The sequence below is a fragment of the Chelonoidis abingdonii genome, chromosome 1 (genome assembly GCF_003597395.2).
Source record: "Chelonoidis abingdonii isolate Lonesome George chromosome 1, CheloAbing_2.0, whole genome shotgun sequence".
NCBI classification, from domain to species: domain Eukaryota; kingdom Metazoa; phylum Chordata; order Testudines; family Testudinidae; genus Chelonoidis; species Chelonoidis abingdonii.
The window spans coordinates 113670016-113692462 of NC_133769.1; the positions used below are offsets into that span (position 1 = coordinate 113670016).

A 22447-nucleotide genomic window follows, 5' to 3' on the forward strand; every position below is an offset into this window, starting at 1 on the left:
TTTTTGAACCCTGTTATAGTCTTGGCCTTCACAGCGTTCTATGGCAAGGAGTTCCACAGATCGACTGTGCATTGTGTGGAAAAAAAAACGTCCTTTTGTTTATTTTAAATCTGTTGCCTATTAATTTCATTTGGTGACCCCCTGATTCTTGTGTTTTGAGAAAGAGTAAATAAAACTTCCTTGTTTACTTTCTTCACGTGTCATGATTTTATAGACCTCTATATATTCCCCCCTTAGTTGTCTCTTTTCCAAGCTTAAAAGTCCCAGTCTTATTAATCTCTCCTCATATGGCAGCATTTGCATACCCTTAATAACTTTTGTTGTCATTTTCTGAACCTTTTCCAATTCCGATATCTTTTTTTTGAGATGGGGCAACTGCATCTACACTCAGTATTCAAGATGTGGGGTTTTTTTGACTGCTGCTGCACATTGAGTGGGTGTTCTCAGAGACCTAGCCACAATGACTCCAAGATCTTTCTTGAGTAGTAACTGCCAATTTAGACCCCACCATTGAATATGTATAGTTGGGATTATGTTTTCCAATATGCATTACTTTGCACTTTCTCAACATTGAATTTCATCTGCCATTTTGTTGCCCAGTCACCGAATTTTGAGGGATCCTTTTGTAGCTCTTTGCAGTCTGCTTGGGACTTACAAAATAGATATCATCTGCAAATTCTGCCACCTCACTCTTTACCCCTATTGAAGTAATATTCAAAATAGCTTCATATCATCAACCAAAATTTATGTTTGTACAGACAGCTTCCCAAATTGAAATAAGCCTAGTTTAAAGTAAAATAAGCATCCACATGACGTTTTGCATTGGTTTAAGATCACACATTAAGTTAAGTCATTACAATCTTATATAGACAAACCCTTATTCTCCACAGTCATCTATATGCTCAGCACTGTATTTTAAATAATTTATCAGGACAGCAATAAATCATGGACAGATAGTCAACAGTACTTAATGATGTTTTATTTTACGGCATACAAACTAAGTATTCAACAGGAATTAAAGTGCTTAATTTTACGATATGCCAGCTCCCATCTTTATGACCAAATATACATATGTTACACAAAATATATACAATATCTGCAAATATTTTACATTCATATTTCTTGACCAGGAAAATTACCTTTATATTTGCACAACTTAAATTTTGCTTCTTTTTTGGAATTTTGCAATTCAGTGTAAAATCAGAAAAAATTTACACCTCTTCGAAACTAATTTTTTTTTTAAACAAAAAAATCAGTTTCTTCCAAATTAAACTACAAACAGTGTTTTCATAATTAAGAGAGATTCTAATGCACTGCATGTATATCTGATATTACACAGAAGGGGCAGATCCAATTCCCACTGAAGTAAACAGTCTAACTCCCATTAGCTTAAGTGGTAGCAGGAGATATCTCACTGTATGTAAAATAATCTTCTTCTATTGCAAATGGTTCCCCATATATAACAAACTTGCCCTCCTTCATCTAAACATTATGGCACCTCTGTGTAAAAAAAGGCTTTGACACAGTTCCCTCCCCTTTCTTGAACATTGCCACCATAAATAGTTTATGAATCCACAAGGATAAACTATAAATTGAAGTAGGTTAGTATCGCACATTGACAGAAACAATATGTTTTATTCATGGAAACCATCTGCTTTACCATTTAGTCAAGAAATAAAATCTACATTTATTTGGAGGGATGGGGATGACAATGCCATGAATAAATGTGAGAATAATTGAATGAAGAGGCAATACAAAAAGCACACTGAATATTTAGCTGCATATTTAGACTGAATTTCAGCTTATAAATCAGTTGGAACCAGTCAACAGGCAAGTAAAGTAGATCTACTTATGTATTGATTTTTATCCCCTTAAGGTATATACAATTTTGTCAAAAGACAACTTATATTTTTAATCCACAGTGTACTTTTGATTGTAAAATGCTGTCTGAATCAGATTATAATTGTCTTAAAAATATATGATAAATAAGTCTCCCTATTGTTTTATAAAAAGGAGAGTGGACTAAAGAAGCAATCTGATTGGCATATGTAAATTTCCATCCAAAGAATATATTTCACTACAGTCCAATGGGTCAGAATCATGTTGGTAAGTTAACAACCTCTTACCAATATGGCCATAAAGAGGATAACAGCTGGGTTAAAACAAGTTCTCCTTTTTATAGTTCATTTGAAGGTCATCACAAACATTACACTACAGAGTTAAACCCATACAGACCTTGCCAATTTCTTTTTTTCTTGAAGCATTAGAAGATTCTGCTCATACAATTTTTGGTATTTCCCACCCCCATTCCTTATTATTTGAGTTTATCTGCCTGAAAGCAAATTATTTGTTCTCAGGGATTTCCACCTGCTTATTCTCACCTCTGCCATTGTTAAGTTGTTTTGGAGATTGCAATAGTGTGACAGAGGATTAAAACTTGATCCAGCTCAATTTTGAGTTGGATCTGGTCCTATGAGTCCAGGTGAATGGCAGTAGCAGCAGCACGCCTAAAGATGGAGTGATCCTGGTTTTCATGAGCCTGCCTTCAGAGAATATAGGCCAGATGTAGCACTAGTGCAAAACATCATGGCTGTTTAGGCTCCACTGGAGCTATGCCAATTTACACCAGCTCAGGATCCATCCCTATATAGTTTCATGGATGGTCTCAATTTATTATTTAGAATTATTTCCATATTATTGTTTTTTAAAACTTCCTGCAAGAAAAACAGGTCCTTAGAACAGGAACTCGTTAAAAAAATGGGAAAAATGGCAACTTTTTTTTGAAATTCCATGCTTTCCTTTCAAAATTAAAAGTTTGACCAACTACAGATGTAGTAAAAATGGGAAAAGATTTATTAAAAGTATTGGAAGTTTTTCCCATCTTTTCAAGTTTCAAAGTTTTGACCACTCTACTTAGAACCTATTTGAATCCCTGTCTGTAACCTCTTCTAAAACCTATACAGGCTTGGGGTATGTGTTTTGTATTTAGTCTCCCTGCCTCAATTTATCCCATATATTAAAATGGAAGGAATAATACACCTCTAACCACACAAGGGTATTATGAGGCTTATTAAAAGGTTAGTAAAGAGCTTTGAGATCTTCTTTGTAAAAAGCTGCAGTTATATGATGCACACATGTACTTTTAAATATTTTCCACATTCCACTCCAATGGGAAGAGAATATTTTTTTTTCAGTGCTTGCTTTTTTTTTTTTTTTTTTTTTAAACAATTTTCCTGTTGAACTGGAGTACTTAATACAAAAAATACTCCTGTCCAAGTCAATAGAGTTGAAGCTGCAAGATGCTCCAGGCTTTAACAGCTTTTAATCATTCAAGTATAATTACATGAAGCCATAATAAAACAGATAGGAACAGTAATGCAGAAATGTTTAAGATGTATTAAAAATAATGCAAAGGGTTACCAATCGAGATTCTGTGCTTGCAGACATCAGGAAAAATATGTTGAAAAAATAATGTTGTAAATCTTACCACTATTTGTCAAATAAATGCGACCAATGCTTTTTGATTAGCCACAGTTCTGGTAGAATACAGAAAAAATTTAAATCTAACAAAACCAGTAAGTAGTCAAATATCTGATAAGCTCTAAATTGCACAAAAATATCCTCCATCACATAAAACATTTTAAAATGAGCATTTCTTGAATATAGGGGTCACAGAGCTTAAATACTGTAGCTAAGGCATTCACATACATTATAAATGAATGCCTATTTGTCACTTACACATATGTAGCATCTCTTCATGCTACTAAAATTAACATTTGTCAATGTTTTCTTTCAGGAACTTTGTTTAAAAAAAATCAATCAGGGCTGAAATTTGGACACAATCTAAACTGTTGGGTTGGAAAGAATTTTTTTCTCCATAATTCAGATGTTCTATTGTCATGGGAATTAAAGCATAGCAGTTACCACTTTCAGTTTGTGTCTTTACAGTCAGAACATAAACCTTAAAATTAAACAGAAGCTTTTACATGCAGTTATGTGGATTAGCCTGTGAGGTACTGGGTAAAATATTTGGAGGAGTTGTCACTGGGTCCAGAAAAGCAACCTCTTTCCTTCACTGTCTGTACTTCTTTTTCCAGAATGGTTGGCACGTGTCTATACTTGTAGAATGTACACATAATCAAATAATTCTTGGTCTTCCCTTTACGTGCTGACTGAGAAGAGAATAGGCTTTGAGAAGACTGTTTTATTACTGTATAATAAGGTGAAATAAATTATTGGGTCCAAAAACCTAATTACAGATTTACACAAACTTTAATGGCTCAAAATGAGATAACAGACCAGGAACGAGAAAAGGACCAGCTACTGGAACACCTACATTCTGATTCTGGCTTAATCCCTAATTCATAGTCTGATTTTGGAAGAAGTCATTTAGGGCTTAGTCTTTCAGAGGTGCTGACTACTGTCCACAACTCCAGCTGAAGCAGTTGCAGGTACTTAGCATTTCTCAAAAGAGAGTCAGACCCTAATCTCTTTGCATCTCAGTTTTCCCTATCTAGGAAAATAGGGAAAATACTGTCTACTTACATGCCTTACAAGGAAGACTGAGTTAATGTTTGGGAAGTGCTTTGAAAATATGAAGCACTTTATTAGTGCTATGTATTACTACTTTCGATCCAGATCATCACTTCCTGTGGGAGGTGGCAAAGGAGAATAAATCTGAGGTTTTCCTTACATGATTCCTTTCTATAGGGTGGGTCAGGGAGTTCTCTATTCATGGAACAGGCCCTGAAATCTCACAGATCAGGCAGAATCTACAGGTATGTCTACACTACCTGCCGGATCGGTGGGCAACGATCGATCCAGTGGGGATCGATTGATCACGTCTAGTCTAGATGCGATAAATCGACTCCCAAGCCCTCTCCCATCAACTCCTGTACTCCAGTGCCGCGAGAGGCGCAAGCAGAGTCGATGGGGGAGTGGCAGCAGTTGACTCACCACGGTGAAGACACCATGGTAAGTCGGTCTAAGCACGTTGACTTCAGCTATGTTTTCCATGTAACTGAAGTTGCGTAAATTAGATCAACATCCTCCCAGCGTAGACCAGGACTAACTGATTTCCACGGTATTGGTTCTCAAGGCTCCCAGAACCAGCAGTTGCCTTGGGAACTCCTTTTGAAGGCAGATATCCACTGAGGAGAATGGCCATGGAAACATACAATACTGACCCTCAGGTAGTTCTTTCTGGCCAGAGCTCAGCCTGTGTGTTTCCATGCCCTAAGCCTGGATGTTCCCAGAAGACAGTACCCATTTGGGGAAAGAAGGCAAAGTCACCCTGCACTTTCTGTGCGAGATGAGCAGATCCATGCTTTAGTTTGCCCCTGTGCACCGGCATGAATCTAAGGGTATGAGTGGGCCCAACTTTAAGGGAAATAGTATGAATTGTAGAAGTGGTTTGAATTTCTTTAAACTTCAAGAAGATTTTTTTTAAAAATAAGTTGTACATTATATACCCTATTAAAATAAAGTAGTGAACAGGATTACATGCAGAGCAGCCTAAACCTAGTGAAGACTAAGGGACAAACTGTGCAATGATACACATCCTGGGCAACCTTATGAGGCCAGATTCTGATCTTGCATGGGTAAAAATCTGGACTAACTCTGCTGAAGTCAGAGGGTTACACCAGATTTACACTAGTACAACCAAGATGAGAATCTGGCTCACTGACTTCAGTGAGGTGGCATAAGAATCTGCTGTGACTGCCTTTTACTCACCCTGGTTTCCCTGAGTATTGGGCAATACAGAAAGATTTGGGATGCTCAGAAGTAAATGACATTAGGTGAATGACTATACCTAAGTACAACAGTTGACTGAAGGGTAATCTTTCACCCTCAATGACTATTTTTTAAAAAAAAAAAAAAGGGTAAGGTCTGTCAGAGTGACAAAAAAATTTTGAGGTAAAGTAAATCTTGACTCAAGTTACTAATTTTTATCTAATTGTGAAGATAGGCCCAATCAAAACTCTGGATCCATCCTCCACAGATTTTGAGAAGACTGTATCTAAATCTGAACTTTGTGACTTGGAACCATCTTAACTAATTGCTGTATTTTAGAAAATAAAAGACTTCATTTAGGTTTTTTAAGTAAGAAATTGATTAACTTGCTCTATTAGAGAGACAGTCATTGCATATGCACCATAAAGACCTATAGTCCATCTAAAATGTTACAGTGGAATCCTCTTATAGCAGAGTCATTTGCCTCTTCATAAAAGACTACTAGAAATGAAGATTCATCATGGGCCCACTACTCAAAGACTGACTCCCACAGATAAGTCTTTACTCCCAAGAGCAGTCCTATTGAACTCAATAAGAGTAAGGACTATTCATGCAAGTCAAGAATTGCAGGATCAGACTTTATATCTTAGTTCATATAAGAAGGCTCTAATATGATGTATAATCCTTGCAGATAGTTTTTAGTGATCACTAGCTGATGCAATATGTGTATTTGTGAAAGTTAAAACACTTTAAACATGTCCAAGTGTTCCAATGACCATAAAGGCAAAAAATATATGATCCCGGAAGATCATTTAAGATCAGGATGTTAACTGCTAAAGCACATACTGTATTTTAGAAAGGTAGCACCAGCACCTTGAAAAGATAACAGGCATAGAACCAAACCACACTAAACAAAAGACTACTCTTTTTTAAAAACACAGCTGGAACTCACAAATCCATTACATGCCACTTAAATTACTGCTATTTAAAAAATATTCTTAATGTATAAAAATATCAAGATCAGTAGGTGTAAGCTAGTTAAACAAATCACTAAAGAGTGATTTTTTTCAATTTAGAACCTTCTTCTTAATTTGCAAGTGAAAACATACTTTATTTTAAATAAATTACAGACTAATAACCTATGTATTGTCATGAAGCAAAATCAAGTACAATTTTTTTAACACTGTACATATATTGTACTTTATTTGTATTTTAGCAATGAATTTCTAAACTGAAACAATTAGATTCTTTTCCTGATAAATTGACAAAAGCCAATATTACTATAAAAGCAATTTGCATTAAAAAAGTGAATATAACATATGTACAGCATTGTATAAGTAATTCTATAAACTAGATACAATAAACCCAACTGTCCCTGTATATTTCACTACAGATCTATTTTGGCAACGTGGAGGTATATCTTTTATATTAATAAAGTCCTAACATGTAAAGGATGCATCAAATATCCACATTCTTTATTAAAGTAGCAAACTTTAACCCAACAGCAAGCGAATCATACAATGCAATTTACTTTGAGACAAACAAGATGTACACTAAAGTTAATAGGTTTTGTTCTTTTAATGGCATTTATGTTTAAAAAAAATATCTGTGGAATGGATCTGTACATTAACTTTATTGACAGAACATAAATATAAGAAAATGATCTTTAAATAGATCAGTATCTTTTCAACATAAAGTGCTAAGAGATGCATGTAGTAGTTGGAGAACTTGCTTCTTTTGCTTGAACAAAGAAAAATCAACCAAGAATCTGACTGGATTATTTTAAAACACAACATGGTCTTGAGCTTCAGCATTCAGATTTTTTAGAAGATTGAGGCTGTTCCTCTAAACTCATCTGCAATTCATTTTGACATTCCAGTGTCTCACCTTTGACAGCTAAATGGATGACTTTCAACCATTTCTCTTTCAGTTCCTCGCTGTCTGCTGCAAAGCTGTGTACAGATTTGGACTGGGTCAGTTTAAAGCTATGTGGGAGGTCAGCACTTCTTGGAGTGTCATCTACTGCATAGCCCAGTAGTGGAATTGTAGCCAAAGCTTTAACATCCTAGGAAAAAGAAATAAATCCTGATAAAAACCTGCTTTAGTTCACAATACAGGCTGAAAACAACTCCTTGACTATTCCCAGACCTGAAGAAGAGCTCTGTGTAAACTCAACAGTGTCTCTCACCGACAGAACCTGGTCCAATAGAAGATACCTCACCCATCTTCTCTCTCTTCCCATATATCCTGGGACTGACACTGTTACAACACCATTGCCTACACAGATTTCCCCTTATTTTCACATTACATGTCCTTCCTCCCAGATGCCCCAATGGGGCAAAGGAGTGAGGAGGGATTTCCTATTTGTTTTCACACTATTTCCTCACTACATACCTGTGGAGCACCATACATGTACAGCACGAGAGCTTCGTGTTTAGGAATAACACACCAAGCTTTCTGCCAAGGCTTTGATTTTTCCATATATTGAAGAAAGCTACATATGACACTGTTTCCAGAGACTTCAGCTGATTCAATCTGTGGGGAGACAATACAAAGTGTCAGAAGGAAAATATTTTCCTTAAAAAAACCTCAAGTTTTCATGACGTTGACAAGAATGCATAAAACAGGACAATTAAATACGACACCATTTATAACAATTTGTAGAAGTTTCTCAGAGATGTTCTAAAGTGCTAATGAAGAACCAAATCTTGGCAAACTTCTGCTGAAGATCATGGGAGTTCGCTTGATTAAAAACTGAATAAGGGCCTCAGGACTGGATTATGAAAAATAAAAATGTATCTAGATATATATTCAACCTCCTCCACCTTAAATATGCCCAATCTGCCTTGCTCCCTCTAGAATTTTTTTAAAGTGCAGATGGGAGAATCACCCTTAACTTTTCATCTACCTCCACCGCTGGATAGTTGCCAGATATAAAAGTCCTGAAACAATCTCTCCGATTTCTAGCATGTCCACCATGAAGGCGCCCAAATGTTACCAGCAACCCATCACAATTACACTCCTTTTTTGGCATTCAAAATTTTATGAAGGCATCAAACAGAAACGTATTGTCAAGGATCATACTGGAATTCAACTATTAACCCTGGGTAAACCCAAGAGAAATAACTAAATACATTAAATGGAAGAATATTGATAGAGCGACCTATTACTTGGACTCAGTCACTTGGGAATCTGTAGAGAGAACATGCATGATGATTTAGTTGGGAATTGGTCCTGCTTTGAGCAGGGGGTTGGACTAGATGACCTCCTGAGGTCCCTTCCAACCCTGATATTCTGTGATTCTATGATTGTGTAGTGTTAAGATTTTATTGGCATGAATTTGGGATAAATGCATTTCTCAGAAATGGCAAGAATTTAATAAAAACTGACTTGGACAATAATGCATATAAATTGGTGCCTATCCTCTTAATTCCCTGTCTTCAACAAACACACATTTCTAGACCTGATTGTTGATGAGATATTGACCTTACCCTGCACCTCAAACACAGAATTTCACAAAATGTTCACATTTGAGGAAGAGGAAGGAAGGAAACATTTTGAAGCTACTTGTTTTGCAGTGTTTTAATATTGGATTAGTGAACAGACTGCAGTTATGCTGGGCAACTTCTCACAGTTACCACCTTTACTTGTATGTTACAGTGCATGTGTTATATATTTTTTCCCCCACAACGAATTTTTCAGTCAATCAATCTTAGTTCAATTTCTCTTGATGCTCACCCCAATAGAAATCTCTCTCAACGTGATATGTTTTTGCTAATATTGAGAGGTTTACTGAGTAAATCAGAGTGATGCTACGTATATTGATCAAAACAAAATCTTATTTTGAGCATTTGGAATGTCATCAGAAATATCTGAAATTCTCTCCATTCTGGCCACAAATTTCAAAGATATAGCATATTTTGGGTTTTTTATGAACTAGCATACTGGAGAGATATATGGTGAAGTCCAGTAAAAAAAATTATTCAACTTTGAGGACGCATATTTAATCTGATTGGCTCAGAGATAAAGAGTAACTTTCACAGAGTTCCATTGCAGCCAGCTACAATGATTTACCTAATTGGCATATGCAATCTGGTTAGGTGGCCTTGCTCCAAACTTCAATATTGTTTATTTCTAAAGTGGTAAAAAAACAACAGAATTTTACTGGCTCACAGGACTTTTCAGCCAGTGATGAGCCAAGAGATTCTTATTGTATGTAGCAATACAGGCCCATGCAGGAATTTTACAGATTCAAGTATTTCATTTTTTAAACATCATACCTCCAAGATGCCTTTCTTTTTCTTTTCTTCACTATCTGTGCAACCCATTATAATCTGATAGCAGTCCTTACAAACTTTGTTCAATTTATTGCCATCATATTCAAGTTGAGCTTTATAATCAGAACATTTCCAGCAAACCACCTTAGGAAAAAGAAATAAAAGATTAAGCAAGCAAATTGACAGAAAAATCAAATGATCAATTTAAAAACTACTAAAATGCAGATCAAGTGATGTGTAGGTACTGTCTTCTGACACTGGCAGTGCTATCATACCAATTGTAGTTTAAAAGAAAAACTTAATTTTTAACTATATTACACTATTTCTTGAATAAATGAGTGCTTTTTATCTTTCAATTTGCTGGACTGAATAAAATGAGTACTAGGATTCTTTTAAATGTTCTACAATTTAGGTCCTGATTCAGGAAATCACCTACATTCAGGATAGATGCTTACACAATAAAGCTTAACTTTAAGCACATGTTCAAATCTCACTGAGGTCAAATAGAGCTTTCAAATTTATATCTTAACGTCAATATTAAGGACCACTTCAATGCAAGATAAATTCTCCTGCAGAAACCTCCCTCATTCAGTTTAGCCTTGTGGTCCTTTGTCTGCGAGAAACACGCAAGAGGTACGCTTACTATTTCATTCTTTCTACCAGTGGTTCTCAACCTATTTACCATTGTGGGCTGCATACGCAGCTCTCTCTGTTGTGTGGGCCACATCCACACAATATATACACTACTTGTATTGCCCTGAGGATGTCACATGCATGGGCCGCAGCTGTGTGCTGATTTGACTGTGGATTGAGAATCACTGCTCTGTACACTCCAATACATATAAAATGATACTGACTTTTTTTTGCTAAAAGAAATTGTTGCTTTTGTCAGAAACAAATGTCTTTTAACTTTGTTATAAAATCTAAGCCCACAGCTTCATAGTTTGTTACAAAACAACGACAGACAGACAGACACCCCCCACCCCCAAGGGAGGAACAACTGAAACAGTTCCATGTTGTATCCCGACAGTGAACTTTTTTCTTTTAAATAGACTAAAACAAGAAAGCTAGACTCCTAAAAGGTGTAGGAGGAAGGTCTTTTATTGTAAATATTTTTCAGCAGAAAATACTCCTCTGAGGAGAAAAAGAAGCCCAGCGTGAAAAATGAAAAAAAGAGTGAAAAGGAAGAGAGTCAAAATAACTTTTTAAAATGGTGGTTGTAGTAGCTAACTGGAATAGTACATAAGCAGTACTATGTACTCTCCATTCTGATACACCACCAAGACAAACGTTTTTTGTTGAGCCCAGCCCAATCTAGATCACAAGGTTTTCAACCAAAACCCCTAATGAAAATTAAGTGAGCAATATTAACTATCATTTCTAGAAGAGACTTCTGACATTAACCCAAATTAGCCTTTAAAAACGTATTTATATCCCCATGAAACAACATTTTAAAATGAAATGGAAGGACATGCATTAGAGATAATACAAAACGAAGTCAGTTAAGAATTTCCTGAATCACCAACCATGCAGAAGGAAAAGGAATTATCATAAATTTAACTAGGCACCTCTAAGCTGGAGGAAGCAATTCAAAAACTGCTAAAAGAGTTAGTGCTAACCAGAAAGAGCTAATCAAAATGCCTGAAGCATAGTGCAAAGCACAAAAACAAAGCTATGTATGCAGTAAAGGCATGAAAATGTACATCAAGCAAAATCCCCCAGGATGACCTCTGAGACTAAGATTAAAATCAGAGGTTGCACCATCACTTAGTGAAGAAAGAAATAACTTACTGGGAGATAAGGGAAGAAGCATGGTAGTTTTGCTCTATTTATAGTGCATCCAAAGGTGAGTGAACAGGTCAGAGTTGATATGGTCTAGACTGATATTTCTGGCATTTTGCATATCTTACACATTTAGATACCTAGCTCTGCTGAGAACAATTGAAAATACATTTTGCCCAGCTTTTGCTCCTTTTCTGGGTTCACCTAATAGAGCTGTTTCTTACAAACCACAAAGGTCACAGCTGAAATCTCTGCTGCAGTAACATGAACAACCAGCCACCAGATGGGGACTCTAAACAACTATTTAGATCTGTTCTAGCATCTGGTCACCCAGCTAGCAGATGTGGATTTCCACTTACATGTCCACATGCTCGACAATGATGCCGTCTCCTTGTCAGTGCATTGAAGGGCTCCTTGCATTTCATGCACATTGTTACTTCATTGTCTCGGATCCATCTTGGTGCTCTCTTCCCAAGCTCAGCCTTCTGAAGAGGGAAAAGAAAGACAATTGTGCAGTATTTTTAGCAGAGAAAATAATTATTCTCTTCCTCTGGAAAGGAAATGGCAAAGCACAGCTCAAGCTATGTTTTGAAATTTATGCGAAAGATAGCTAACAAAGATTCCAGTCAAAGATTGTAAACACATTGCTGAAAGGACACTCCACCATCCATTTTAGAAAGAACAGGATTGTTTATAAGGCATAGTCTGGCTCATAAAGGGAAATGGTTGACCAGCAAAAGGATTACTTTGTAATTCCATTTCTATAAGAATCTTAAGCCTGAATATGCAGCTTCTGACACCCTCCAGCAATATGGCATTTGTAACAGGAAAAGGACAAAAAGGGCACCAGTTGTACAAAGCTACAGTAACCCGACTTACAGAAACTTCAATAGGCATGTCCTCATATTCTTTTGCAATGGCGTTTCTGAAGGTTTCATTCCTCTGCTGAAAAGCTTCTATGGTATTCTGAAGAGCCTATTAGAAATACAATGGATAAAGGTCGCAAACATACAATATTTAATAGACTCTTTGAATTTAAACTATTTAATGACCAACAACAAAACTACCAGAAATGTGAATTAATTATGATCAGCATTTGATTACATCAGAAGTTAATATTTCAACTTAAATATCACAGACACAGCCCAAAAATAAAGTTTTTTTTTTTAAAGTAAGTCAAAATGTAGATGTGTTTACCTTTATCCATTCTTCCTTATCTTGTTCAGAACTAAAACAAACATTGACATATTAGTATAAAACTAGCTTAGGAAACATTAGCTCATGGTAGTTGGTGAATGAAGCTGTAACTTACAAAAGAAGCAGAGACTTTGAAATGATTCCAACATTTACAAAAACAGTAGAGCTACTGAAACTGTCTAGTTAAAAATGAATCAGAATCTTAGTTTGAAGCTTAGGAAATTTAATAGGCTAGAATTAAGTTCTATTCGAAAGATCATCTTAAATGCACTCTTTAAACATATATAAGAATGGCATTTCCAGCATTAAGCTTTCTTAAAGCACAGTGTATAAAAGAAACAGCACACAAATTTCAGTGTGAATTTAAGATAGCTGTAAATGAACCAAAATGAGAGAAACTGCATCAGTATATCAACTTTTCCCTGCAGCACTCTTCCTCAAATTAAAGTTAAAGTTAAAGTAAATGAGAGCAGAAATAAACAGGGTTGACATAATAGGGTGATACTATCTAACAGAAAAAAAAGAAAAGTTTTGTTTTAACACTATAAACCAATGTTTCCTTTTATTCACTGGGGTAGAAGATCTACAGAGGATGACAGAGCTAAGCATTTTCCACCCAGTGTCTTGTACATTAATTGTTTTCAAAGCACCCCAGGGAGGCTTCTAAATTCAAATCCTATGAAAATATGCCTTGTATCCCAAGGAAAAGCACTACTGTAATCTAGTGATGGAGTAAATACAAACCCAATTTCCCATGAATTTTGAATCAGGAAAAAAGAAGACTTGAAATAGTGTAACCCACACACCTTCTGGGTGTGGTGTTCTGTCCCATCTAATGGCACCGAGACCACTTAAAGAGAGAGATAAAATGAGTCTGCTCTACAGCCTTGGCTAACAGTCAGTTGGATTTTAGCTTATGTGGTAGAGGAACATGCTCTAAACTCCAGAGGTCCCAAATTCAGTCCTGCTCGCCAACCACTGGGGTCTGTCGATGTTACAACAGCACCACAGTATTTTTTGTTCTGCTACTCATTTAATACTTCCTCCACTCACTTTGGTGAAGTAAGGTGCATAGAAAGAATTCTCTCTCCCCCTTCCCCCCTGCACATACACACCCCTACCTCCATTTTGATTTTTCCTACTGCTGGATGGGATGTGCAGGTGAGATGACATACCCATCTATGGTGGGAATGTCTCCAGTGAGACATATATTTTGTAATATTACTGCAACTTGCAATAAAACTAGAATCCTAAAATAGAAGGACAGAGTCCTGTTCCTCATTCTTTACCATTTGTAAATATTGGAAAAATGAATCTTCTAACTAAACAAAATAATTCTCCCTAATCCAACAACTCAACTAACTTTTAAAAGTAGTATGTAATCCCCATATCAGACAAGCAATCACTCCATGTGGGAAGTGATCTAATATCAATTTTAAAAAAGTGATTGAAACACTAAAACGCACTCAAGCAGTAATCTGAAAATAAATATATAAAATGATCTGGAAAATGGAATTCCTGGGGCAAACTAAACATTTCATCAGAGCTTCGACAAATTTATAGGATGAGATTTATGCATAAGATACATTAAGAATAAAGTATGCATCAACTAAGATTATTTTAGTCTCACTGATCTACTTTTAGGATGGCATTTTTGTACACATTACTTCACAATTTTGAATGATCTTTATGAAATACATCCTAAAATGTTCTCAAAAGCTAGACAAGCTTTCCCCCTAAAACTAAAGAACTTTAGTGCTAATGAAAGTACTAATAACTCTGGAAGTTGAACAAAATAAAAATAGTTGATAACTGCATTTTGTTCACAGTCACAATATGCTTTTCACATGTGTAATGCATCTGTCTCCAGGTGGAATACAGTGGATATGTTGTATGGTGTTAATTCTGCCACCACACAACAATTTCCGACCAGTATGATATGTACTAAAAAATAATCTATTATTGAATTAAAACATTAAAGACAAATTTACCTTTATGGAAGAGTCCTAATACAATTTAATACAAATAACTTTTCTATGGGTTTTGAATCATCCTATATAATTGACAATTGTATCCCTGCCATTGAATTATATTGAATAGTTTCAATTACATTTTAAAGCTTTTAAAGGTAATTTATATAGATCTGTTACATTTTTAGAGAGAACATTATTATAATTCCTTTTAAATTATAGAAGATCTTTCCATAAAGCTAAGTAGGCAGATTACAATGAAGCCTTTGTTTATTCACAGAACATATGCAACATGCACAAAAAAGACCACAAGAACTTGGCTACAGTGCTTGACAGTATGCTTCTATCATGAACTGCAAACATCACTGTTCAGGATGAAAGGTCAGTTCTGCATGCCTGTTTAATCCTTGGTCTTTCTGCAGAGGCTGTCAATAAGGGCTAAATGTGGCAGTGATTTCTGAAACTTATCCACTAAAACAGAATTAGGGCACCAATTCATTCAAAAAGGCCAAACAGCAGTGAGGACAATTTCTAAGTCCACCAAGCTGGGCCCATTTTTAAACTAACGATTTACAAACAAAAGTCTCCATATTACCTTACCAGTTCTCCAAATCAACCAGTCCCACAATTCTCTTCTATTTTGAAATATTTTTAATGCTTCAAAAGTAAACCAATGTCTCCTACCTGGCCTGCAACTCCAATGTTCGCTCTTTTCCAGACACCTGGAAGGTGCATGGATATTCTTCATTGTGTGTTTCTATAATCTTCATACCATCAATACCAACTCTTGTGCGCACTGAGTACTTTGATCCCACCAAACTGAATCTGGGTACACAATACAGCAACATGTTGTTGAACTATTAAAAAAAGAAAAGAAAAAGGACACATCAATAACAAAGAAAGTCAAGTACAATATATTAAGAGATGAATCGCACTATCACCTTACAAAAACAAGTGAAGGAGAGTGTGGTTAGGCTTGTTAATTTCAGACAAAATCAAAATGGAAAGAACTGATAACATGGATAGGATTTAGAAATAAAATTAAAAGCTAACTATTGATACATTTAAAAACCAGCTACTGCATATGTGCAGTAATTTTCATAATGTTTATAACTATGTGATGTTTAGCAACACTAAGCCTTTTGTTTCCATGCTGATTTCAATACGCTGAACAACTGGGTAAATAGATTTTTCTTAAAATCTTTATTCTAGAAGAGCAGCAAATTGAAAGAATTTCCTATCTATGATGTCAAATGGTAGATTTCTGTCTTTTCTTCACAGTATCTTTTTTTTTTTAAACCAACGTTATGCTGAGACTATGTAAACCCATAAAAGAAAGGGAAAAATTATGAGGCCAAGGTGGACATACTGATGACATTGATCTTTTTTGTGAAGTGCTATGATTTCTACTGAAGAAAAGCACTATACAAAAGCTAGGGTATCATTAGTATCATTTATTATTTGTAGCTTTTAAATAATAATTTTTAACAGCCTAGAATTTCAGCCCAAGGAGGAATCCACTGCTATGCATTTGTGCTTTTGAAGACTTAAATCAAATCAGTAGTATACTGCTCAATAGTATTCATCACCATGCATTTTTAACAAGTTTCCATGCCCATTTTAGGGGTTATGTCCCACCTTCCCACCCCTTTTCTTTGTTGGCGCCGAAGTGTGGCGCCATCAACCATTTTGAAAAATGTGTGTGTGTATGTGTTTGAATAGCGGAAGTGTTGTGTATGTTTGTGCTTGGGTACATGGAGAGAAAAAGGTTGAAAGAAGAGAGTGAGAGTTTAAAGCTGAAAAAAATTGCATAAAAGTTTAGAGAAAAAAAGGAAAGAAAGGTTATTAGGATGTGATTGAGTAAGGAGAGAGGCTGGTAAAGGCAGGTTATGAAAGAATAGAAATATTTTTGTTTTTAAAGGGTTAGTTTGAAAGAAGAGAGATTTTTAGTGAGTTTGAGTAAGGAGAGATGATGGTAAAGACTTAGTTTGGTAGGCTGTTAAAGAATAGCAAATTTTGAGATAAATGTAAAAGGTGTATTAAATATCAGGATGGGTTAAGAAAAAAGCTTTTAAAAACATTAAAAACTAGGTTTAAAAAGGGAATTTACTAAGGCAGAGCCTGTTTGGTAAGCACATGGTAAAAAGGCGAATAAAAAAGCATTTAAATTACTCAGTATCAGGGTAGGTTAAAAGAAAGAACAGGGGAAAAGAAAAAAGAAAAGAGCCCTCTTTGCAAAGAGCAAAGATAGAGAGCACATGGTGGAACAAAAAGAGAGAGAAAAATGAGGTTGGCACCAAACTTTGGCACCGTTAGCCATTTTGAAAAAAATTGTGTGTGTGTTTTAATAAGGGATGTGTTGTTTGTGCTTGTGCTTGGTTACATGGAGAGAAAAGGGTTGAAAGAATAGAGAGAGTTTAAAGATGAAAAAGAAATTTTGCATAATATTTAGACAAAAAAGGAAAGAAAGGTTATTGGATGTAACTGAGTAAGGAAAGAGGCTGGTAAAGCCAGGTTATTCAAGAATAGAAAGATAGAACTTAAAGAAAAAAGAAATATTTGTTTTTAAAGGGTTAGTTTAAGAAAAGAGTTAAATAATATTGAAAACCAGGTTTAAAAAGGGAATTTACTAAGGCAGAGCCTGTTTGGTAAGCACAGGGTAAAAAAATGAATAAAAAAAGAATTTAAACTATTCAATACCATGTAAGTTAAGAAAAGAAAGAGGTTAAATGAAAGAACAAGACAAGAAACAAGAAAAGAGCCCTCTTTGCAAAGAGCAAAGATAGAGAGCACATGGTGGAATCAGAAAGAGAGAGAGAGAAGCAGGCAGAGTCTGTTTAGTAAGCACATGGTAAAAATGTGAATAGAAAAGTATTCAGTATCAGGGTAGGTTAAGAAAAAGAGGTTAAAAGGAAGAACAGAGCAAGAAAAGGGAAAAGAGAGCCCCTTTGCAAAGGGCAAAGATAGACAGTACATGGTTGAGTCAGAGAGAGAGAGAATTAAGTCTTTCTGTCCCTGGTTCAGAGCCTCTCAGACTTGTTATCACCACCTTTGGATCAACCCAATTAGAGGTCGTTTTACAGCAGCGTCATAGAATTCATTTTCCTGAACCAATCCTAGAGTCCCAAGATTTTAAACAAGAGCCAACTCCCTTCTTTCCTCTCTCCTCTCCTCCCCCCTTTTAACTGTTTTATTCTTATCTAAAGAAACATTATTTTTCACTATGTAGCCCTTTTACAGAGGGGTTTTTAGAAAAGTTAATACCAAAGCATTTAGTAACAAGCAAATTTTAAAAGTTTTCCCCTAGGTTTTAGACGGACAGGGGTTATTTTTCAGTCAGCACAATGTGAAACAGGCTTTTGCAGCAAAGCTCCTGTTAGCAAAGCAGCCTCTGAGAGTCAGTGGATCACAGAGAAGGAGTTTGCTTCTTTACCTGCTTTTTAACAAACACACGTTAAAGTTACATTAAGTTTTGCAAAGGTATAATGATAAACCTAAGACACATCCCTTTTGTATGTGTCGTAATAAAAAAAAGGAGCAGGCAGAAATACCCCAGGTTTAAAACCCCAGGTTTTTAGTAACAGACAGTTTATAAACCCCTTATTTTGTAAACCACTGAATTAGAAAGAAGAAGAAGATTGCTTCTTCCCCCACTTTTTAACAAATAGAGGTGAAAGTTACATTAAGGCTTTTAAGGGAATAAACACTTGAAAAGACATGCCTAAATGAAGACACATTTCTTTACTTAAGCCCCTTGGCATAAAAGTGTTTCAATGAAAAAGAACAGGCAGAGGGATTTTTATATAAGTTAAAACCATAAGCTTTTAGTAACAAATTTTTTAAAAGTTTTCTCCGAGGTTTTAAACTAATAGGGGTTATTTTTTATTATTAAAAACAATGTGAAGCTGCAGCAAAGTGCCTGTTAGCAAAGCAGCCTCTGAGAGTCAGTGGATCAGAGATAAGAAGGGGGCTTCTTTCCCAAACTTTTTAACAAATATAAGTTAAAGTTACATTAAGTTTTGCAAAGGAATAAAGCTTTGCTTTATAATGACTTGGAAAGACAAACCTAAGACAACACACCCCTTTTGTATGTGCTGTAATAAAAAAAATTATGCAGAAGCACCCTAGGTTTAAAATCCCAGGTTTTTAGTGACAGACAGTTTATATTCCCCTTATTTTGTAAACCAGTGGATTAGAGAGAAGAAGATTGCTAAAAAAAATGGGACGGGGAGCAATCTTCTTCTCTGCTAATCACTGGTTTACACAATAGGGAATATAAACTGTCTGTCACTAAAAGCTGGGATTTAAACCTGGGTGCTCTGCTGCTCTTTTTTATTGAAACACATCCTGTACAATTAAGGACTTTGTGTCTTCATTTAGATGTCTGCAAGTGTTATTTCCCTTTAAAATAGCCTGTACTCCTCTTGCTAAAAAAAAAAGTGAGGGGAAGCAAGAGGAGTGACAGGCTTTTAAGGGAATAAGCCACTTGAAAAGACATGCCTAATGAAGATCGGGTACGTCTCACTGCAACGATTATTTCCGGAATTAGCTTAAACGATATTACAAACAGATCAATAAATCGGTTAGCGCGTCCACAGTGGATCACGAAATCGATTGTTTGCGTCCATGGGTCAAAGGCTACCATCGATCAGGAGCGGTGCACTGTGAGGTAGCTGTTCCTCAGCTATCTAGTTCCCACTTCCGGCGTTGAGAGACATGCCTGATGGGGCAGAAAACATTGCCCGGTGGTGGTTTTGCTGGCGTACAGCCTCATTCCCTCCCTTCTGTAGGCAGCAGACCAACCCTTTTGGTGCCTTTTCCGCGGGAAGTGCTTGAGCAAACGCCATGCACAGCAATCATGGACCCTGAGATCCACAAACGGTATCCTGACCGTTGGTCAACATCTCGCGTACTCTCTGCCGCAGCATTCAGTCACAGAGGGTGACATTTACAGTACTCAAGGAAATTATTTATTTTACTTCTCTTTTCACGTGCTGGGGGCGGGGGGGAGACTGACGAGCCTGTTCCGTGAACCACGCAGACCACCGTGTTATTTAAGCTACAGACATTGGGCGCTCAGCAAGATGCAAATAGTTTTCAGAGACTGCGATTGTTGGAGTGTGTAGCTGTAGTCCTCATTCCCCCCTCCCTCCCTCCATGAGCATCCGTTTAAGTTCTGGCTTCCCTGTTCGGTTGTCACGCACGCTTGTGTATCCTGGAGTTTATTTCAAAGCTTTTGGCATTCTGTTCTTGAACGGAAGCTCTGATAATAAAAGATTTGTCTCACCATACAGCGATCGATCTAGTATTCTCCCGTAAGGGTTCATGCAGAACTACTTTGATTTTGAACTGCATCGCCACCCGTGCTGATCAGAGCGACACTGTGAAGCAGGAAAGTCATTCTTAAGTCTTGGGGCCGGCTTTCCTGTTACTGACTCCGCTATGCCGGAGTTCGGGATTGCGGACCAGATTGCGGTCAGTGGTCACTGTGGATACCTCTAGGAGCCAATAATGTCGTTTCGTTCCACACGAACCGTAATCGGTTATCGCTTTCGAAAATTTAGCGCTACTCCTCTCGTCTGCTGGGAGAGTTCCGAAATCGATTTAAAGAGCCGTTTACTCGATATAATGACGACGTCTGTGTGAACGGTTACAGCGTTAAATCGGCTCTAATAATCGGCCTTAACCGATTTAAGTCGCCCAGGTGTGACTGGCCACAGTCCTTCTAAAGCCAGGTCGAATAACAAATCTCCTAGTTACCCTGGTACAACAAAATGCTAGTTGCTGCAGGTTAACCAAGGCACCTGGAGCCAATTAAGATCTTTCTAGAACAGTAGAGATACCTACTTTAATAGAACACCTGCAGCCAATCAAGGCAGTCTAGTTCAGGCACCTGGTTTAAAAAGGACTCACTCCATCAGGCAAGGAGGAGCCATGAGGAGAAGGAGTGTGTGTTTGTAGCGAGACTGGATGCAAAGAGGCAAGCAGACTGAGAGTAAAGAGCAGAAGTAATACTAGCTTGCGAAAGGCTTGAGGACAAGCAACGTATATGACACACCAGCGAGGAAGGTCCTTTTGAGGTATAAAAGAAAGGTGTCCTTGGCCCAGCAAGAGGCCATGGGGAAGTAGCCCAGGGAGTTGTCCCTCTCCCTAAATACCTCCAACTCCTGATCAGATACAGGAGGAGCTGACCCAGAAAGCTGTTGGCGTTCCACAATAGGTAAGATCAACAAAGCGTAGAAACAACACCCGCAATAATGTGCAGTATCCCATACAAGGTAGAGGATGGTAACATTTGTCACACCCCTATTTAAATGCAAAGATGAAATCTTGGTCTATATGTTCATTTGTGACTTTTAGTATAATGCCATGATATTTGGGTGCATGAAACTCATATATAGAAGAATAAAGAGAATATATAGAAGATTGAATTTTTTACTAAATTAGTCTATAAATTTTGTGCGTCCATCCACTCTTTGGCCAAATGTTGTCACAAACCAGGCCAAATAAGAGAAATTATTAACTACGTTTGCAAAAAATGGTGGCTGTGTATAAATTTTTGAAGAACCTTATCAACTCCTATTACATGTAATTCCAAAAGATGATTAGTGTAAGTGTATATACTAGACATAATAGGAAGATACAAATACTGTACAGTTAAAACAAAGACCAATCCTTACCTTAACCCCTTTTATCTCACATACTAAAGTGAACCACGTTTATACAATTATACTTGTGCGCTAACTTTTGTAATTATCCCATTGTACTCAGTGTGGAGCTTTCTTAGGCTAGTGAGAATTGTTGAGAGGAACGGGCTAGATCAGCTCCTCTTGAAAAGTGACTTTGTGTATTTATATTTTTAAATATGAATGAAAGGTTCAGCATGTGTGTTCCTGGTAACCTAGTATACGTATCTGGTTCTCTGAGACTAAGTTTGGTGCTTGAAGAGATAGGGATCTGCTCCCGTACACCAACCAGACCAACTGCAAGTGCAGAGGAAAAACAGGCAATATATATTATGATAATATAGGGCCGGGACAAAAAAAATGTTGTTCTATTCAATTCTAACAAGATTTGCTCTGTAAACTGACAACAACATTCACCGAATATCAAAAGAAAATATCCCAAATAAAAGAAAAATACAGCAATCGCAACAGTAAGCTGTCTTTCTAACAGTAAATTTCTACCCCAGAATCAAGGTACAAACCTATATCTCACATAAAACTCATATAAATTAGAGTTCATACCTTGTCCAATTCCAACATGGCTTATTCAAGTGTCGGTGTCTAAAGGTTGTTAATCCAAGTGTTGACCACATATCAACAGTGCTGTGATAGTTATAAATCAGCTTGATATACAAAGAAGTCTATAGGTGTGCATTTTTGACCATGGTCAACATGATGCTTCCATATTATGATATCTCTAACCATAAGCATACAATCAGTTAATAGAGGCCTTACAGTACACTTGACTCTCGAAGCCAGTTGC

The 22447-nt window shown here is 36.6% G+C and overlaps 1 protein-coding gene across 4 annotated transcripts in view; it reads right to left on the bottom strand.

The window, feature by feature from the left end:
- Positions 1 to 957: 957 nt before the first annotated feature.
- Positions 958 to 22447, bottom strand: part of FGD4 (FYVE, RhoGEF and PH domain containing 4) — a 222916-nt gene continuing 201426 nt past the window's right edge. For all 4 annotated transcript variants that reach the window (XM_032778924.2, XM_032778926.2, XM_032778925.2 and 1 more), the window contains exons 11-17: positions 15644 to 15816; positions 12990 to 13020; positions 12672 to 12767; positions 12152 to 12277; positions 10014 to 10154; positions 8128 to 8268; positions 958 to 7798 (exon numbers count right to left, since the gene is read on the bottom strand). In XM_032778924.2, coding sequence (XP_032634815.1) covers positions 7541 to 7798; positions 8128 to 8268; positions 10014 to 10154; positions 12152 to 12277; positions 12672 to 12767; positions 12990 to 13020; positions 15644 to 15816 — 966 coding nt within the window. In that variant the 3' untranslated portion in view covers positions 958 to 7540. The remainder of the gene's footprint in view (positions 7799 to 8127; positions 8269 to 10013; positions 10155 to 12151; positions 12278 to 12671; positions 12768 to 12989; positions 13021 to 15643; positions 15817 to 22447) is intronic.